Source organism: Hypanus sabinus, chromosome 17 (assembly GCF_030144855.1).
Source record: "Hypanus sabinus isolate sHypSab1 chromosome 17, sHypSab1.hap1, whole genome shotgun sequence".
NCBI lineage: Eukaryota > Metazoa > Chordata > Chondrichthyes > Myliobatiformes > Dasyatidae > Hypanus > Hypanus sabinus.
Genome location: NC_082722.1, coordinates 23,581,020 through 23,599,066, shown reverse-complemented (window position 1 = coordinate 23,599,066; position 18,047 = coordinate 23,581,020). Strand labels below are relative to the sequence as shown.

The 18,047-nt window shown below is 43.4% G+C and overlaps 1 protein-coding gene across 5 annotated transcripts in view; it reads right to left on the bottom strand.

Moving 5' to 3' along the window:
• Positions 1–432: 432 nt before the first annotated feature.
• slc12a3 (solute carrier family 12 member 3) overlaps positions 433–18,047 on the bottom strand; it is a 65,194-nt gene continuing 47,579 nt past the window's right edge. For 4 of the 5 annotated variants that reach the window (XM_059992675.1, XM_059992677.1, XM_059992673.1 and 1 more), the window contains 6 exons: positions 15,037–15,138; positions 8,601–8,712; positions 7,616–7,702; positions 7,366–7,501; positions 3,873–3,940; positions 433–1,532 (listed from right to left, as the gene is read on the bottom strand). In XM_059992675.1, coding sequence (XP_059848658.1) covers positions 1,391–1,532; positions 3,873–3,940; positions 7,366–7,501; positions 7,616–7,702; positions 8,601–8,712; positions 15,037–15,138 — 647 coding nt within the window. In that variant the 3' untranslated portion in view covers positions 433–1,390. The remainder of the gene's footprint in view (positions 1,533–3,872; positions 3,941–7,365; positions 7,502–7,615; positions 7,703–8,600; positions 8,713–15,036; positions 15,139–18,047) is intronic. The other variant, XM_059992674.1, reaches the window with a different exon arrangement.

Below are 18,047 nucleotides of genomic sequence, written 5' to 3'. Positions count from 1 at the left end.
TGTGCCAGCATTACTGTCAGTGTGTTAACTGGATTCTAATTAAATCCTCCTTTATATTTATTCAGCCTTTAGTAAACCATCAGCTTGTTGTTTAAATGTGTTTCTATGTCCCCTTACCCACTCCCAGCATCAGTAATTTACATTTTATACTTGAATTGAACCAGCTCCTCATGTTACCCTATTTTGTTCCATCTTCTGCCCACAAGCCTCCTCTGACCTACGGCCAATGTATTTCTACTTCGTTCTGGTGGTTCTTTATTAAAACGCTGATGCTTTATTCAAGAGCTTTGGTATATTCACGAGCTTCTGCTTGTTAGAGCAAACTTTCCTCAATCAAGCTTCCTGCATAACTAGTTATCAGCAATCATCTGGATCCTACGTCTATCAACATGGGGCAGGTGCCATTCACCAAAAGAAAACACTCCTTACCAATTTTGCTTTTTATTTAATCTTAATTTGGTATCAATTTGAGACAGAATAAATGATTACAGTGTAACAATCAAAACATTTGAATGACTTGCATTGACAACACTCAACAGGGCAAACCTCGCAGGTCACTGTTAGCAGTTCCTTTCAGCCAAGTTTAGGTAAATCTTGGAATTGCATGCACATATTTTCCGTCACAAAGCTGAAAGTTACTAAGTGACAGATGGAACACCACTTGGAATTCAGTGATGGATCCCAGTCTTAATGGAATTCCCAGCATGATACTGATAATCGCTCGTACTCTTATGCCAGGTTGCATTTACCATTGGATTCATGAATCCGTTGATTACAATGATAATTCTAGTCTGCACGTTGGGAGGCAAAATGGAAGTAATATTTGAAGTCAACTTCTAATTACTTTTTAATATTTTTACTTTTTTTTGAATTTTTCCTATCATTTATATCAATTTTAATAGTTATGAAGTACCTCTGTGAGCAGGTAATAGTTTGACAGCTTAGATGGGATGAAACTTTGCCTCCAACTCTGCTTTTTGTCAAAGCCTCTGATACAGGGCCACCATAATTGATTGTCTGAATCTATTATGCAGACCTCCCTACTTGACCCATGGTTAGTGAGATCAGCCACTGCATCTGCAGAATCTGTGTTTTTGATTTATTAAGTGATGCTTCATATAGCATGAACATTGATTAGTTGACTGTATTAGAATTATTACTTTATAAAGTCATTAACTTGTAATATAGTAAACATCTAATTAAAAGTGGTGCTCTCTTTTCACAGTGTCTGCTCCTTCATGCTAGTCTTGTATGTCCAGCTCACATTTTTATTTTCAAGTCCTTAAAATCACAGATACAAAACATGTATAGTTTTACTGTTCATTTGCCACATACATTCAGATTTGTTGTGTCAACTATTGCGAACGTATTTAGTTCAAGTGATAAAGTGTTATTGACAGTAGAAAGTCAAAACATTTTGCTGATTTCCTCGGACTAAGAGAACAGGAGGGCGTAAATCCTGTGAAAGTGTCTCCAGCCAGGCCATGTACAGTGCACTTGGGGTTTTCCCCTTTCTTGCGATCGGCATGGTACTGAAAGAATAATAAACAAACACTCAGTATCACACATATCCAATAATTCAAAAGATAAATGCACTTTTTGGGAATTCCAGGACTAATAACTTAGCCAGAGGCAATGTTGTTAAAGTAACTTAAACAGAGTTTCATCAGGACTTTTAAATTTCTTTTATGTGTATCTGAAATTTCTCCTACAACTTTCAAGAATTCCTCTGTGGTTCTACGTGCAACCACGTAGAACGGATGAAGAGGTGAGATGGCAGGGAAGATATGCTCTACCAATGATTTTTCCAGTGGTTAATTCCAGTCCAAGTAGGAGACATCACAAATGTCTGACACTCACGGGGGTAGATAGCTCAACAGATCAATTTGATAGAGGTTGCAAAAAAGAAAAAGAAAATCAAATCTTAGCTCAGGGCACAGGCAAAGTGCAGCAAATGAAAGAAAAAACTAATGTCACCTCATCACTAAAATCTAATCAGGTTCCAGCTGTTAGTAAAATAATTTAAATTTTCCTGTCACTTTAATTCTATTTTCAAATTAAAGATTATATACACTATGTTGAATAGCACCACAAAAGATATGTTTAAAAAAAAAACAAGCTTCTATATATAACCTATCTTTTGTGAATTTACATGTTTGTGCAGTTTTCATGAATTTATGCTTCTACATTCCAGATTCATAAAATATGAATATATTTTTGAGAGAACACTTTTTTTTAAAAAAGCATGATAAAATAGTACAATTATCAGGTAGAACTAGCTCAATGGAACAGCTGACTGAATAATGGAACTGAAGTGACATAATTCAAATGATTAACATAGTTAATCAGGTCAGATTAACCTTGTGATATAATTCTACTTCCTCCCACAATGTGTATATTTGCTAACCAATATTAAAGAAAATTGATGTATTTTCTTTTGACTGAAAGGAATAATTTGCTCAGATATTCTACACTCAATCCACAAAATGTACTGACTTGAAATGTGGGATAAGGTGGCGTCAAGAACCACAATGGCGTCTTAACAAATCCCTGATTGAATCATGACTGCAGCTGCCTTGAAGCCAAGGTAACCAGAAATAGCAGATGTCCATTCTGACATTTAAATATACAGTTTCCTTGAGATACAAAAAACAATCAATATGTCTGTAACTATGTTATAAATAGAAATTAGGAATAGGCTTCAAATAACTTGAAGGTGGACTACAAGGTTTCTGGCAGGATTCTCAGTAGTGTGGAGAAACAGAGGAATCTTGGGTCCACATCCATAGATCCCTCAAAGTTGATAGGATGGTTAAGAAGGTGTGCTGCCCATCATTAGTCAGGGGATTGAGTTCAAGAGCTGTGAGGTAACATTGTAGTTTATAAAACTCTGCTTAGACCACATTGAATATTCTGTTCAGTTCTGGTCACCTCATATGGAAGCATTAGAGAGTATGCAGAGGATTGTTACTAGGATGCTACCTGAATTAAAAATCTTATCGTATGAGGAAAGAGTGAACAAGCTGGGGCTTTCGGAGTTGACCTGATAGATGTACATGAGATCAGAGGAACAGATAGAGTGGACGGACAGCCAACACTTTTCTCCTGGGCTGGGCCAATGGCTAACACAAGAGGACACACGTTTAAGGTGATTGGAGGAAAGTATAAGGGGGATATCAGAGAGAGTTTGTTTTTCCACAGAGGGTGGTGAGTACATGGAACGCACTGCTGTGGGTGGTGGTGGAGTCAGATACATTAGGGCCGTTTAAGAGATTCTTAGATACGCACGTGGATGAAAGGAAAATGGAGGATTATGTGGGCGGAAAGGTTAGACGGATCTTGGAGTAGGTTAAAAGATTAAATAACATCATGGGTTGAAGCGCCTGTATGGTTCTGTGCTCCAGTATTTTTCTGCCGTTTTCTCCATGTATCGAACATACTTGTAATATAAATGTAATATAACCAGTGTTTTGAACTAAACCATTCTTACAGAAAAAGCTGGCAGCATATTTAAAATTATGAGAGAGATAGATAGAGTTGACATAGTTGAGAGTTAGGGGGCAAAAGTTTAAGGGTAACACAAGTGGGAATTTCTTTACTCAGAGACTGGTAGCTGTGTGGAACGAGCTTCCAGTAGAAGCGGTAGAGGCAGGTTCGGTATTGTCATTTACAGTAAAATTGGATAGGTATATGGACAGGAAAGGACTGGAGGGTTATGGGCTGAGTGTGGGCCAGTGGGACAAGGTGAGAGTAAGCGTTCAGCATGGACTAGAAGGGCCAAGATGGCTTGTTTCCATGCTGTAATTGTTATATGGTTATAAAGAGGAAGGGATTACAACCCGGAGTTTGTATGGAGTAGCTTTCATACTTACATGACTATCAGTGCAGCATCACGGGAGTAATCCAGTAAGATCTCGTTCAGTTTCACTTGTCGGAGTGACTGCACCAAGAAACAATCGCATCACTAAAGCAGACTTCATTTGCATCCTCCCTAAACATGCTTCAGATATTTTAATTCTAAGTTTACTGCTAAGCAGGTCTATAAAACAGTGCACCAAATATGCTAAAAATTGGAGCAATTACTGGTCGTGCACAAAAATCCTATTGCTGAATTGATTTGCTAGACTTGATAGCCAATTATACCATTAAAGACTAAAACACAATGAGAAGCCTTTTTTTAAAATCCAAAATTCTTCACCCAAATATCCATCCACATTTGCAATACAAGCATCACCATAAATCAGGCAATTGGTACAGGATCAGAACAAATGGCATGCCACATTTGCAATACAAGCATCACCATAAATCAGGCAATTGGTACAGGATCAGAACAAATGGCATGCCATATGATAGCAGAGGGATATGGGTTTTGAGTTTCCGTATCAATAGCAATCTAACTATAGGAGAACTTTGATAATCCAGTGTCTGATTGTCTGGAAATTGAGATGGTTTGGCACCTGGTTTATTGATTATTCTGGAGTTCGTGCGAGGTGTGCAGTTGGAATCAGGGTTGGAAGCACTGAATGAAGGAGGCAGTGGGGGGGCGGGGGGGGGGGGGGGAGGGCTTACGCCTATAGGCCAGGTCTGGAGGGCTGGCATTACAATTCAACTAGTCTGAAGAGCTGAAATGTACAAACTGAAACTCAGCATGTTCCATTCTGAGCAACACACAAAATGCTAGAGGAACTGAGTAATCCAGGGAGCATCTGTGGAACTGAGTAAACAGTTGATGTTTCGGTTGAATTCCTTCATAGAGTCATAGAGAAGTACAGCACAAAAACAGGCCTTTTGCCCCACCTAGTCAATGCTAAACCTATTTAAACTGCCTACTACCATCGACCTGCACTGGGACCATAGCCCTCCATACCCATACCATCCATGTACTTATCCAAACTTCTCTTAAAATGTTGAAATTGAGCTCACAAACTTTCTAGCACCACTGCACCCACAATATCACTTTCAATGAATTATGGAAGGGTACCTCCAGTACCCTTTGCTCTACCACACACCTCAGTGCCCTACCATCCACGATGTAAGACCTACCCTGGTTGGTCCTACTGAAGTTCAAGACCTAGCATCTGTCTGCATTCAATTCCATCCGCCAGTTTTCCAGCTGACACAGAACACTATGATAGCCTTCCTCACTGTACACTACACCTTCAGTCTTGGTGTCATTTGCCACTTGCTGATGCCGTTGGCCACATGATCATCCAGATCATTGATATAGATGACAATCAGCAAAGCACACAGCACTGATTCCTGTGGCACATTATTCGTCACAGGTCTCCAGTCAGAGAGGCAACCATCTACTACCACTCTCTGGCTTTCCCCACAAAGCCAAATTCTAATCCAATTCACTGTCGCATCCTGACCTTCCTGGCCAGTCTCCCATGCGGGACCTTGTCCAATGCCTTACCTAGGTCCATGTAGGCAATATCCACTGCCTTGCCTTCCTCCACTTTCCTGGTAATTTCCTCAAAAAATTCTACAAGATTGGTTAGATATGTCCCACCATGCAGTCCTTAATCAGTCCATATCTGTCCAAATACTCATATATCTGGTCCTTTAGAACATCTTCCAATAACTTTCTCCCCACTGATGTCAGGCTCATTGGCCTATAATTTCCTGGCTTCTGCTTAAAGCGCTTTTTTTTATAAATAGTGGAACAACATTGGCTATCCGCCAATTCTCTGGTACCTCTCCTGTTGCTGAGGATGATTTAAACACCTCTGCCAGGGCTCTGGCAATTTCTGCACTTGCCTCCCATGGGGTCCGAGGGAACATCTTATCAGGTCCTGGGGCTTTATCCACCCTGATTTGCCTCAGGGTAGCAAACACCTCCTCCTCCATGAAGTTGATGCCACTTTGCCTCACTTTTATAGACACTGTGTCCATCTCCTGAGTAAATACGGATGCAACAAATTTATTTAAGATCTCCCCCTCCCCCATCTGTTTTGATTCCACACACGGATTACCATTCTGGTCTTCCAGAGGACCAGTTTTGTTCCTTGCAATCCTTTTGCTCTTAACGTATCTGTGGAACCCCTTAGGGTTCTCCTTCACCTTGACTGCTGAGGCAACTTCATGCCTTCTTTTAGCCCTCCTGATTTCTTTAAGTGGTCTCTTGCATTTCTTGTACAACATAAGCACCTCATTTGTTCCTACTTGCCTACACCTGCCAAGCTCCTCTTTTTTTTTAACCAGGGCCTCAATATCTCTTGAAAACCAAGGATCCCTACACATGTTATCTTTATCTTTTATTCTGACAGACACATACAAGATCTGTACTCTCAAAATTTCACCTTTGAAGGCTTCCACTTACCAAGTACACCTTTGCCAGAAAACAGCCTGTCCCACTCACACTTGCCAGATCCTTTCTGATACCATCAAAACTGGCCTTTCTCCAATTTAGAATCTCAACCTGCTGACCAGACCTATCTTTCTGCAACTAGTGCTTTGTGGTCACTGGATGCAAAGCGTTCCCATACTCAGACTTCTGTCACATACCCTGTCTCATTCCCCAATAGATCCAGTAACACATACTCTCTACATACTGATGAAGGAAACTTTCCTGAATACATTTGACAAAATCAATCCTATCTAGTCGTTTTACAGCATGGGACTCCCAGTTAATATGTGGAAAGTTAAAATCACCAACCAATACAACGTTATGGTTGTTGCAAATGTCTGCGATCTCTACAAATTTGTTCCTCCATATCCCTAGGGCACTTGGGTGGTTTGTAATATAAAGCCATTAAAGTGGTCATACCTTTCTTATTTCTCAGTTCCACCCATAATGACACACTAGATGAATTCTCCAGTCTGTCCTGACAGAGAACTGCCATGACATTTGCCCTGATTAGTAATGCCACCCATCCTCCTTTAATCCCTCCTGCTCTGTCACGTCTAAAACAACAGAACCCCAAACTATTGAGCTGCTAGTCCTGTTCCTCCTGCAACCAAGTCTCACTAATAGCTACTACATCATTCCAGGTGCTGATCCATGCTCTGAGCTCATCTGGACTCATTCATCAGGGCTGGAAAGACACCACAATAAAAAAGGTGGAGGGAGGAGGGAGGGGAAGGAGGATAACGTGATGGGTGAGGCCAAGTGGATGAGAAAGGTAAACCCACATATAAGGAAACAAAACGAAACAGGGAACTAATAATTGAATTAACACTCAATTGTCCAGAAAATCTCATCCAGCACTAAAGCCTTGAGGGTACCAGATTATCTGAAATCTACAGCATTTACAAATTCCCAAATCATTCTAATCCACAATCAGGACCAGTCAACAGTGTTTCATTCCATACACAACTGAGAATCAGCAACTGAGTCGATTGGTTCACCGGATCTTTACATACCTTTGCATTGTTTTTCTTAATCTCCTCATCTGAGATCTTCCAAGGACAGTCCTTCCTCATCTCATTAACAATGGCTTCATCTTTGAACCCATCATTCAGTCTGAAAGGTGCAACCAGATCCTCAAACCTCTTTACTCTATAATAAAAGAAAAAAATGTATAAATGTTTTTTTAACACCAGTGATTATAAACCGGAGACAATACAAGTGAGAGTAACAAATATTCAAGAGATGTGATCAGATATTTCTTACAGTTCAGAACGAGGTTTCTGGTTGATGTCTGGCAGGACATGGACCTCATGGAAGCCAAGACGGAATTTGCTTAAGAGATTGACCATCCTAAATTCAAAAAGAGAATTACTAGTTTTGGTTTTTTAAGTGGCAGTGAGAAATGTTCAAATGACCTGGGAGAGATTTTCAAACACACTAGTGGGCCTGAAATTGGAATTGATTCACCCCCCCCCCCACCACCACCATTACCTCAGCATACACGTGTACAGTTGAATTGCAATAAACTGAACTTGAACTTGCGTTCAAAGAATATGGAGAATTATGTTCGTAGCTACTAAAAATTAATCAACAAATGGTAAATGAATGGCAGTGCTGGTAGAGTTGTGCTTCCAGCAGCTGGAGAGTAGAGACTGCTGAAAAAGCAATGGCCACAAATCACCACTACATACTGGTAGATCATGTGATCTGCGGCCCTGGATACCTCTGGTGGTTGTGAAAGGAGCAGAGACCAGCTCCCTCACTAACATGGTGCCTGCTGTGACATGGACCACTAATCAGCTTTAGTTACTCTACTGGAATTGATTTGAAATTCACAATACCTCAACAAGGCCAACATTTGCCTGGTAGTGTCAGCAGGCAGTATGTTGTAGTGCTTCACAGCACCAACTCTAAGATCAGGGTTTGATTTCCTCCGCTGTAAGGATTTCTCCCCGTGACCGTGTGACTGGGTTTCCTCCAGGTGCTCTGGTTTCCTCCCACATTCCACGGATCTTTAACTAAGGTTAATGAGTTGTGGGTTGGCACGAGAAACATTGTGACACTTGTGGGCTGCTCAGCATGATCCTCGTTGATTTGATTTGATGCAAACAAAGCAATTCACTGTATGTTTCAATGTACACGTGACAAATAAGGCTGATCTTGTAAGCCTTTCTCTAAGGTTCACAGTGGTGATTCCTACCAGGGCTTTCAGTGGCAGACTCTGCCTAAGGAAGCCAGATCCACTTACGCCTTTCTTTCCTCGTCCATGCGACTAATCTGACCGCCCACAAACACTCGAACCTTGCACTGGCGCCACCTCTTCTTGCGAGTGAGGAGATATGGAATTAAGAGGGTGAGGCCTACAGGAAAGAAGATGCAGGTTAGAAGAGCAGCAGTATACCAGCAGGGCACAGCACAGCCCGAGGGACTCTGGGGCATCATACACACTTCCTCGCTCCCCACACCTACCCAAGTGCCTCCTTCCATTTCTCTTCCTTTCCATCTCTCGCCTACACGTTGCTCCGAGTCACACAGGGCAGAAACAGGCCCCTTCACTCAGCATGTCCATGCCTTGCATTATCTACTCATCCCATTGATCATAGCCTGTAGTTTTCTATGTTCTGGCAAATTACTGTGTCTCCAGAATCACCTTAAGTGTGAGATGACCCACTTTCAACGTCCTGGGTAAAGAAATTTTCTTCAACAGATTCACTTTAAACTCACCCCTTCACACCCTATAGGTCACACATACATCCTTTAGTTTTTGACATCTATGTTATGGGGTAATGATTCTCACTGTCTACCCTCTCTATGCTCCTTACAATTTAATACACCTCAGTCACATCTCCCACTCAGCTTCTTCTCCCTCAAGTAAAACAAACCCAGTTTATACAGACTCCATTCTGGGGAACATTCTCCATGTGGTCTTGCTGTACTTCCATGGCAGTGAGGAAATATCATATCAACCGGTAAAAGATGGTAAATTGTTTGTTTATTATCACATGTACGGAGGTACAGTGAAAAACTACTTTGCATGCCATCCACGCAGATCATTTTATGGCATCGACGCATGAAGGTGCTAGAGGGAAAACAATAGCAGAGTAAAGTGTAATAGTTACAGAGAAAGTACGACACAGGCAGACAGTAAGGCATTAGAAGGTAGATTGTGAAGTCAGGAGTCTATCTGATCTTGTTAGAGAACTGTTCAATGATCTTATGGATTATTGGAGATTTCCCATATACATCTGAGGGAACAGTGCTGAATACCATTTGCAGAGACTTGGAAGCAGGTTACCCACCTAAATGGGAAACAGTCCATTTAGACGGGTCCAAACACACTGCCAAGCTACGATCACCTCAACTTCCATCATTGAGCTGCAGCATATAGTGACCACACATTCGGAGACTGAACCCCAAATCATCATCATGGTTCACTGAAGCATACAGGAGGATAGCTCTTGTACTTAGTCAAGTCAACTTTTATTGTCATTTTGACCATAACTGCTGGTACAGTGCATAGTAAAAATGAGACAACGTTTTTCAGGACCATGGTTTACATGACACAGTACAAAAAACTAGACTCAACCACGTAATAAAAAAAAACACAGAGAAAGCTACACTAGACTACAGACCTACACAGGACTGAATAAAGTGCACAAAAACAGTACCGGCATTACAATAAATAATAAACGGGACAGTAGGACAAGGTGTCAGTCCAGGCTTCGGGTATTGAGGAGTCCAATAGCTTGGGTGAAGAAACCGTTATATAGTCTGGTCGTGAGAGCCCAAATGCTTCGGAGCCTTTTCCCAGATGGCAGGAGGGAGAAGAGATTGTATGACGGGTGCACGGGGTCCTTCATAATGCTGTTTCCTTTGCGGATGCAGTGTGTAGTGTAAATGTCCGTGATGGTGGGAAGAGAGACCCCGATGATCTTCTCAGCTGACCTCACTATCCATTGCAGGGTCTTGCGATCCGAGATGGTGCAATTTCTGAACCAGGCAGTGATGCAGCTGCTCAGGACGTTCTCAATGCAACCACTGTAGAATGTGATGAGGATGTGGGGTGGGAGATGGACTTTTCTCAGCCTTCGCAAAAATTAGAGACGCTGCTGGGCTTTCTTTGCTATGGAGCTGGTGTTGAGGGACCAAGTGAGATTCTCCGTCAGGTGAACACCAAGAAATTTGGTGCTCTTTACAATCTCTACTGAGGAGCCGTCGATGTTCAGCGGGGAGTGGTCGCTCCGTGCTCTCCTGAAGTCAACAACCATCTCTTTTGTTTTGTTCACATTCAGAGACAGGTTGTTGGCTCTGCACCAGTCCGTTAGCCGCTGCTCCTCCTCTCTGTAAACTGACTCGTCGTTCTTGCTGATAAGACCCACCACGGTCGTGTAATTGACGAACTTGATGATGTGGTTGGAGCTGTGTGTTGCAGCACAGTCATGGGTCAGCAGAGTGAACAGCATTGGACTGAGCACACAACCCTGGGGAGCCCCCGTGCTCAGTGTGATGGTGTTGGAGATGCTGCTCCCGATCCAGACTGACTGAGATCTCCCAGTCAGGAAGTCTAGTATCCATTTGCAGAGGGAGATGTTCAGGCCCAGTAGGCTCAGCTTTCCAATCAGTTTCTGACGGATGATTGTGTTGAATGCTGAACTAAAGTCTATGAACAGCATCCGAACATATGTGACTTTTTTGTCCAGGTGGGTTAGGGCCAGGTGGAGGGTGGTGGCAATGGCGTCATCTGTTGAGCGGTTGGCATGGTACCCAAACTGCAGGGGGTCCAGTGAGGGGGGCAGCAGGGTCTTGATATGCCTCATGACGAGCCTCTGGAAACACTTCATGATGATGGATGTAAGTGCAACGGGACGGTAGTCATTTCGGCAGGACACTGAAGACTTCTTAGGCGCGGAGACGATGGTGGCAACCTTGAAGTACGTTGGAACGGTGGCACTGCTCAGGGAGATGTTGAAGATGTCAGTGAGAACATCTGCTAGCTGGTCTGCACATCCTCTGAGCACTCTACCAGGGATGTTGTCTGGTCCAGCAGCATTCTGTGGGTTGACCCCGCACAGGGTTCGTCTCATGTTGGCCACGGTGAGACACAGCACCTGGTCATTCGCAGGAGGGGTGGACTTCCTCGCCGCCACGTCATTTTCCGCCTCAAACTGGGCGTAGAAGTTATTCAGCGCATTTGAGAGGGAGGCATCTCCTGCACAGTCAGGTGATGTCCTGGATGCCCTTCCACATGTGCTGTGTGTCACCGCTGTCCTGGAAGTAACTGTGGATTAGCTGGGCATGTGCACACTTTGCCCCTCTGATGGCTCGGGACAGTTTGGCCCTTGCTGTTGTTAAAGCTGCCTTGTCGCCTGCTCGGAAGGCGGAATCGCGGGTCCTCAGAAGCACACGCACCTCTGTGGTCATCATTCACATAATACAGGGCGTCTAACAAACTGTCCACCTTGGGAATTAATCATTTACAATTTACATCACATTTTCTCGGCGATTCAGGTGAGAGGAGTGTGAGTGTTGGTGTCAGAGCCCAACTGGAATCGGGAGAGAGAGGATGAAAGGGGCAGATTCGGCAAGACCAGTCCTTTTGGACTGCACAGGCATCAGAGGCCTACTGAAGTTTGCAGAGTGAATATAAACAGAGCACACTTGGGCAAGTCCATTTCTTTTAAAATCAGTAGCTCGGGCGAGAGAAATGTTAGTGTCAGAGCCCTACAGAAGGTGGGGGAGAGAGGATAAAGGGAACAGATTCAGCAAGGCTGGTCTTTTGGGGCTGTGCAGGCATGGAAAGTGTTGGCGTCAGAGCCCGAACCGCAGTTGCAAATGAAGTGTCGGTAGGCTGAAGCAGAGCATCCATTGTTGGAGTGTGCCAGTGAGAGAGTGTGAAAGCTTTGGCGTGAATAGGCCACAGTTAAGAAGAGGCAGGTCTTCTTATTTCCTGTTGAGTAGTCAGGATGGAATGCTCCTCTTGTCAGACCTGGGCCTTCAGGATACCTGACGGTTTCCCTCATGACTACATCTGCAGGAAGCAGGAGTGGTCAGTGCCAGTCGTGGTGCACATTGGCACCAATGACAAAAAGGGGAAGTCCTATGCAGTGAGTTACGAAAGAAAAGTTGAAGAGGAGGACCTCCAAGGTTGCAGTCTTGGGATTCCTCCCTGTTCCAGATAGGAATAGGGTGAAAGCATGAATGAATGAGTGGCTGAGGAGATGGTGCAAGGGACAGGCTTCCAAGCTCTTAATTATTGGAACCTTTTCTGGGGAAGGGGTGACCTGTACAATAGGGACGGGCTGCACCTGAACTGTATGAGAACTAATATCCTGGCTGGAAGGTTTGCTGGTGCTACTTGGGAGAGTTGAAACCAGTTTTACAGGGAGCTGGGAACTGGAGCTCCAGATCCATAAGGGAAGGGTTGGACCAGATGTCAGGGAAAGTACTGAAAAGCAAAAGCAAAATAACAGGTACGATGGGTAGGATAATTTAAAATGTGTATATTTTAACGTTAGGAGTATTATGAGCAAGAGTGATGAACTTAGAACATGGATCAGTACATGGAACTAAGATGTTGTAGCCATTGCTGAAACTTGGTGGAGAGAGAAGCAGGAATGGGTGACTAATGTACCAGCTTTCTGAAATTATACAAAAGATAGAGGAGATGACAAAAGAGAGGGTTGGAGTTACACTACTGATCAGGGACAATATCACAGCTGCACTCAGAGGAGACATACTGGAGAGGTCAGACAATGAGTCCATTTGGGTGGAACTCAGGAATATGAAAGGTGCAATCACACAGATGGGATTGTACTACAGTTCCCCCAATAGATACTGGAACATTGAGGAACAGATATGTAATCAGATAAAGGAAAAGTGTAAAAATAATAGGGTTGTTGTCATGGGGGATTTCAACTTCTCAAACGTAAACTAGTGTAAGGGGTTTAGATGGGGCAGAATTTGTTAAGTATATCCAGGATTTTTTCTTAAATCAACATGTGGACGGTCCAAGGGGCAGTACTGGACCTGGTAATGAGTAATGAGTCTGGCCAGGTGACTGATCTTTCAGTGGATGAAGTTAGGGAATGGTGATGACAACTCATTAACTTTCAGGATAGCTATAGATAGATAGGTATGGTCCTTGTGGGAGAGCTTTAAATTGGAGTAGGGCAAATTACAAGGGGACTAGGCATGAACAAAGCAGGATTAATTGGGAACTGATGGGATTTACCCCAGGTTATTGGAGGCGGCAAGAGACGAGATTGCCGGGCCCTTGTGTCCTCTCTAGCCACAGGCGAGGACTCAGAGGAGAGGCAAGAAGTTAATGTCGTACCTCTATTTAAGAAGGGAACAGGAGAAAATCCTGGGAACCATAGACCGGTGAGTCTCACATCAGTTGTAGGGAGATTGCTGAATAAAATTCTGAAGGATAGGATATATGGGCATTTGGAGACCCATGGCCTAATTAGGGAGAACCAGCATGGCAGGTTGTGCCTTACCTACTTGATCAAGTTTTTTTGACAAGGTGACGAGAGGTACTGATGAGGGTATGTTGCCTATGTGGATTTGAGTAAGGTTTTTTTACAATGTCATTCATGGGAGGCTAACCCAGAAGATTAAGATGCAAAAGGTCTGTGGCGAGTTGGCTGTTAGGATTCAGAACTGGCTTGCGCATAAAAGACAGACGGCAGTTGTTCAAGGGAATGCCCGAAACATTGACTATCTATTCATTTCCATAGATGCTGCCTGACCAGCTGAGTTCCTCCAGCATTTTGTGTGTGTTGCGTTAGAATATTGTGCCCTACAAAGCAAATATCCAAGGAAACAAAGGACAAAGTCTGTGGGGGAAGTGGCTGTTGGATGTTTCATTAATCCATTTCCCCCCAGACACAAACAACTAATACTCATAGGAACAGTTAGAGATTTATCATCCAGAATGGCAAAAATGGGTTGCAAAGTAGATGGCAGTTAGTTGCAATAGTGTTTCTAATTCCTCTTTAGGAAACGTGTTTCCAAAATTGGTCAATCAATGGTGGCAGTGCTCATGGAAAGTCCTTGCCCTTGTGTTTTTTCTCTATTATTTTTTGCTTTCTCACCTTTTTGAATCACTGCGCTGGGGTACCTCCACCTTCGCTGAGGTATCTGTCAGCTTGTCTGTCCAAGCCTCCCTTGTCACCATGTCTGAACCTAGCTTTGCCAGTCCGGCTACATGGTGAAAGTGCATCTGGTGCTGGTGGCAGAGCTGGGCCCAGAAGACAGTGGAGAATTCCATGGTGGAGTCACCTGTCATCTTGGCAGGAAATGGTGAAGCTAGCGCTGAGTTTGAAAAGCTCCCCTCGTTTACCCTCCCCTAGTCTCATCGAGATGGTATGCAATCGGTGTGCCCCCCAGCTTCATTGCTGATCCTGCCCTCCAGCATAGTCTGTGACCACACGGGTTTCCTCCCAGACTGTGAGATTGGCCACTGTAAATTGCTCAGTGGGGGAGGAGGGTGAGTTGATAGGATTAGTGAGAATGTGTGCTTTCATGCTGTGGCCAAACTGCAAGAGTAATTGTGTCCCGCGACCTCTCTTTCTATGCATTGCAGCAAAACGGATCTTGTTATATTCTAAGCTGCTGCTGTACTGAAATCTTGAATTTCAATTACCACACAAATCCTAAAGAAGAACACTTCTAAGTGTTACCTCCATCATCAAAGAGCCAGTAGATGTCAATGTTTTTTTTGGCTTGTCCCAGCTGGAAGATGGTACTGGTCTGCTGCTCAACAAATGCTGCTCTGGAGTCTACTGAGATTAGAAAAACAGTGAGAGTTGCTTTGCTGTATGTAAAACAATGTTTTATGTAAGAATAAGTGACAGAGGTACCAATCAATTCACAGCAATACAATCCAGATAAGCTGCAAGTACATCATTACAAATTCCCACTAGGGATGCTTACAATTATCAAAGATAATTATTCTTTTACTTAAATTTCTCTCTGCCTTAAAGATTATAATTGATTACGTTGGAAAAGATCTACCAAGTTGTCATTCTTTTGAGTACCAGTAGAATACTTGACATGTCATGTCTAGTACAGAGAGTGAAGGATCTATGAATGACTTAACCTCATCCAAGTTGTACAATTCATTTCATCAGAAGCATGGAGTGAAGAGAGCCAATTCTTATTAATTTTAATAGTTATTCTGATGACAGGGCACATAATGACGATGGATTGTTCTAGCATATAAACTCTTTCTTCCTTAACACAAGAGATTCTGCAGACGCTGGAAATCTGGAGCAACACACACATAAAATGGTAGAGGAACTCAGCAGGCCAGACTGAATCTATGGAAAGGAAGGGTCTCAGTCTGAAATGTTAACTGTTTATTCCCCTCCATAGATGCTGCCTGACTTGCTGTGCTCCTCTAACATTGTGTTCTTTATCTTTAATACAGTTTTTAAAATAATAAAACAGCACAGGAAAAGATACAATAATTCCATTCAGAAAGCAGCAGCATAGAAACAGTAGAATTCAGCAAAATAAGTTAGGGGATTTATCATACTTAAGTTATTACAAAATAAAACTAGTCATTTATACTTTGTAAATGAAGTAGAAAATACTGGAAACAACATTAGCAGAAAGAGCAACAATTATCATTTCAGGCACAGGACCTTTTGTCAAAAGTTCACATTTTGTGTCTAATGACAGTAAGCATTGCACTATTTAGTTTAACAACGTATTCACATGTGCAATTAGCTATTGGTTTCTCATTTGCATTTTCTTTGAAAATAGCACCACCTAAAGATGGTAACTACAAAAAAAAAGTGACAAAATGATAAGAATTAAGGTCTGTGAACTTTTATTCTAAACCTAGGGTGAGGGGCAAACACCTTCATTAGAAGGTTTAAATGATGCTAAGCAAAGATGGAATAGAGACGAGAAAGCAAGCTCAAGCTGTAGAATTAGAAGGGTGGTAACATAAAGGGAGCGTTGATTTATATCAAAGAGTGGCTTTCAGCATGTGTCTAGAATAACAAATCTTCATTTCAGCACAAAGAAGCAGACAAGCTGAACCTGGGTTGCAAACTACATCGTGACTCAATTCAAACTGACAAAATTACCATTCATCCTCGAGGGGCACTGTGAACTCAAGCACATTAAAGTGCACAGGAACCTGGTCTCGCACAGTTCAGTGCAGTCAGTGAGTTTAGTTCATGCTGCATGATCTGTGTATGATGCAGATCCTTACAACACTGGTTCCCTGAAGTGGACCAGCTCAAGCAGGATGCAAGGATCTGCCGTCATAGGAACCTACTTCAAGTGCAACCCTCTAAGAAAAATGCCTACCCTTTGTGGAATCTCCCTTTCAGTTGCAGAGCGTCCTTCCTCTCTCACCAACCCACTCATCAATCACAGCTCTCCTCTCGTGACATCCAGCTGAACCCTGATTCCAGTCCAACTCAATCCAAGCTGCCTGTAGTCTGACCTTTCTAGCCTATCCTTTACCCGCTCAACTCCTGCAGCCTTGGCCCCGATACCCAGTTCTATCCAAGCACCACAGTACCCACTCAATCTGGAGGCCTGAAAATCCTGCTCCATAACCCCCTTTGATAGCCCAGTCAGTGTTGTCCTAACTGCAGACCACTTGCTGCCTATTACAACTAGGCCAAACTCTCCCATTTCCCCAGCAGCTCATCACATCTAATCACACTTCCCCGTGATTGTTCCTGATCCCCCAGGCTCCTCTCCTTCCTCACCCCGTTGCAGTAACTGTGGTCTGACCCTTCCACTTTCTGCACCCTGTCCCTCCTTTTCCTTCAAGCACTTCCACCACTTCTACCTCCCAAGAACCCACCCCACAAATCGGGTTTTGTAGGGGTTTAGCAAGGGTTAATCGGGATGTGCTTTGGGTTTGTGGGGCTGAAGCCAGGGTTAATCGGGGACTGCCTAGGGTTTGTGGGGGTGTGTACCCCTTCAGGACTTTAGGATTAGGTTTGAGTGTTGGCCTGGTGGATGTAAATGTTTGGCTGGGAGAGGTTAGGCTGCAGAGTTTTGACTGGTGATGTCTGAGGTGCTATGGCAGATGGGCTAGTATGGTGAAGCCAGGTTAATCTGGCCCATGCCTTTCATTATCGTGGTCCGTCACCACTTGGTTCAACGAACCGGGTGTGCACTGGGACACATCGTCAGTAATGCACCCTCAGATCGTCAGGTGTTTCGGGCCTTCAAACACTATACACCCTCCCCGAAGTGGCCCAACAGTGTCCGGCTCAGACACTGCTTGTGTTTTTCCCAGGGACCAATAATGAGAGGCATGTAATTCTGAGGGTAATGATATTTTTAAAATATCATTACCTGGCATCTGTATGCCTGGGATTGCATGGGTTAAATTGACAGTGTTTACTGGGCATTCAGCAGAACTGCACCTGAGTTTAGCACTGACTTGTCTGTCGTCCCATCTTGGGTTTAATTTACTGGTTCTCTCTCGCCTCGTGTGTATCTGGGCTTTCTTATTGGCACCGAGGACTGGGAGAATGAAGAGCGTGTCACTGTAAGGTTAGGTTGAGATTATGCGGGCAGTGGGCGAATCAGCCCTCTTGTGCTTTTTGATCTCGTCACTTGAGATTCAGTTTCACGCGACCCTGCCACTTTGAACTGGCCCATGCCTTCATTAACCAGGTCCAACACTTGCCTTTGTTGAATCTCGCCCCTCTTG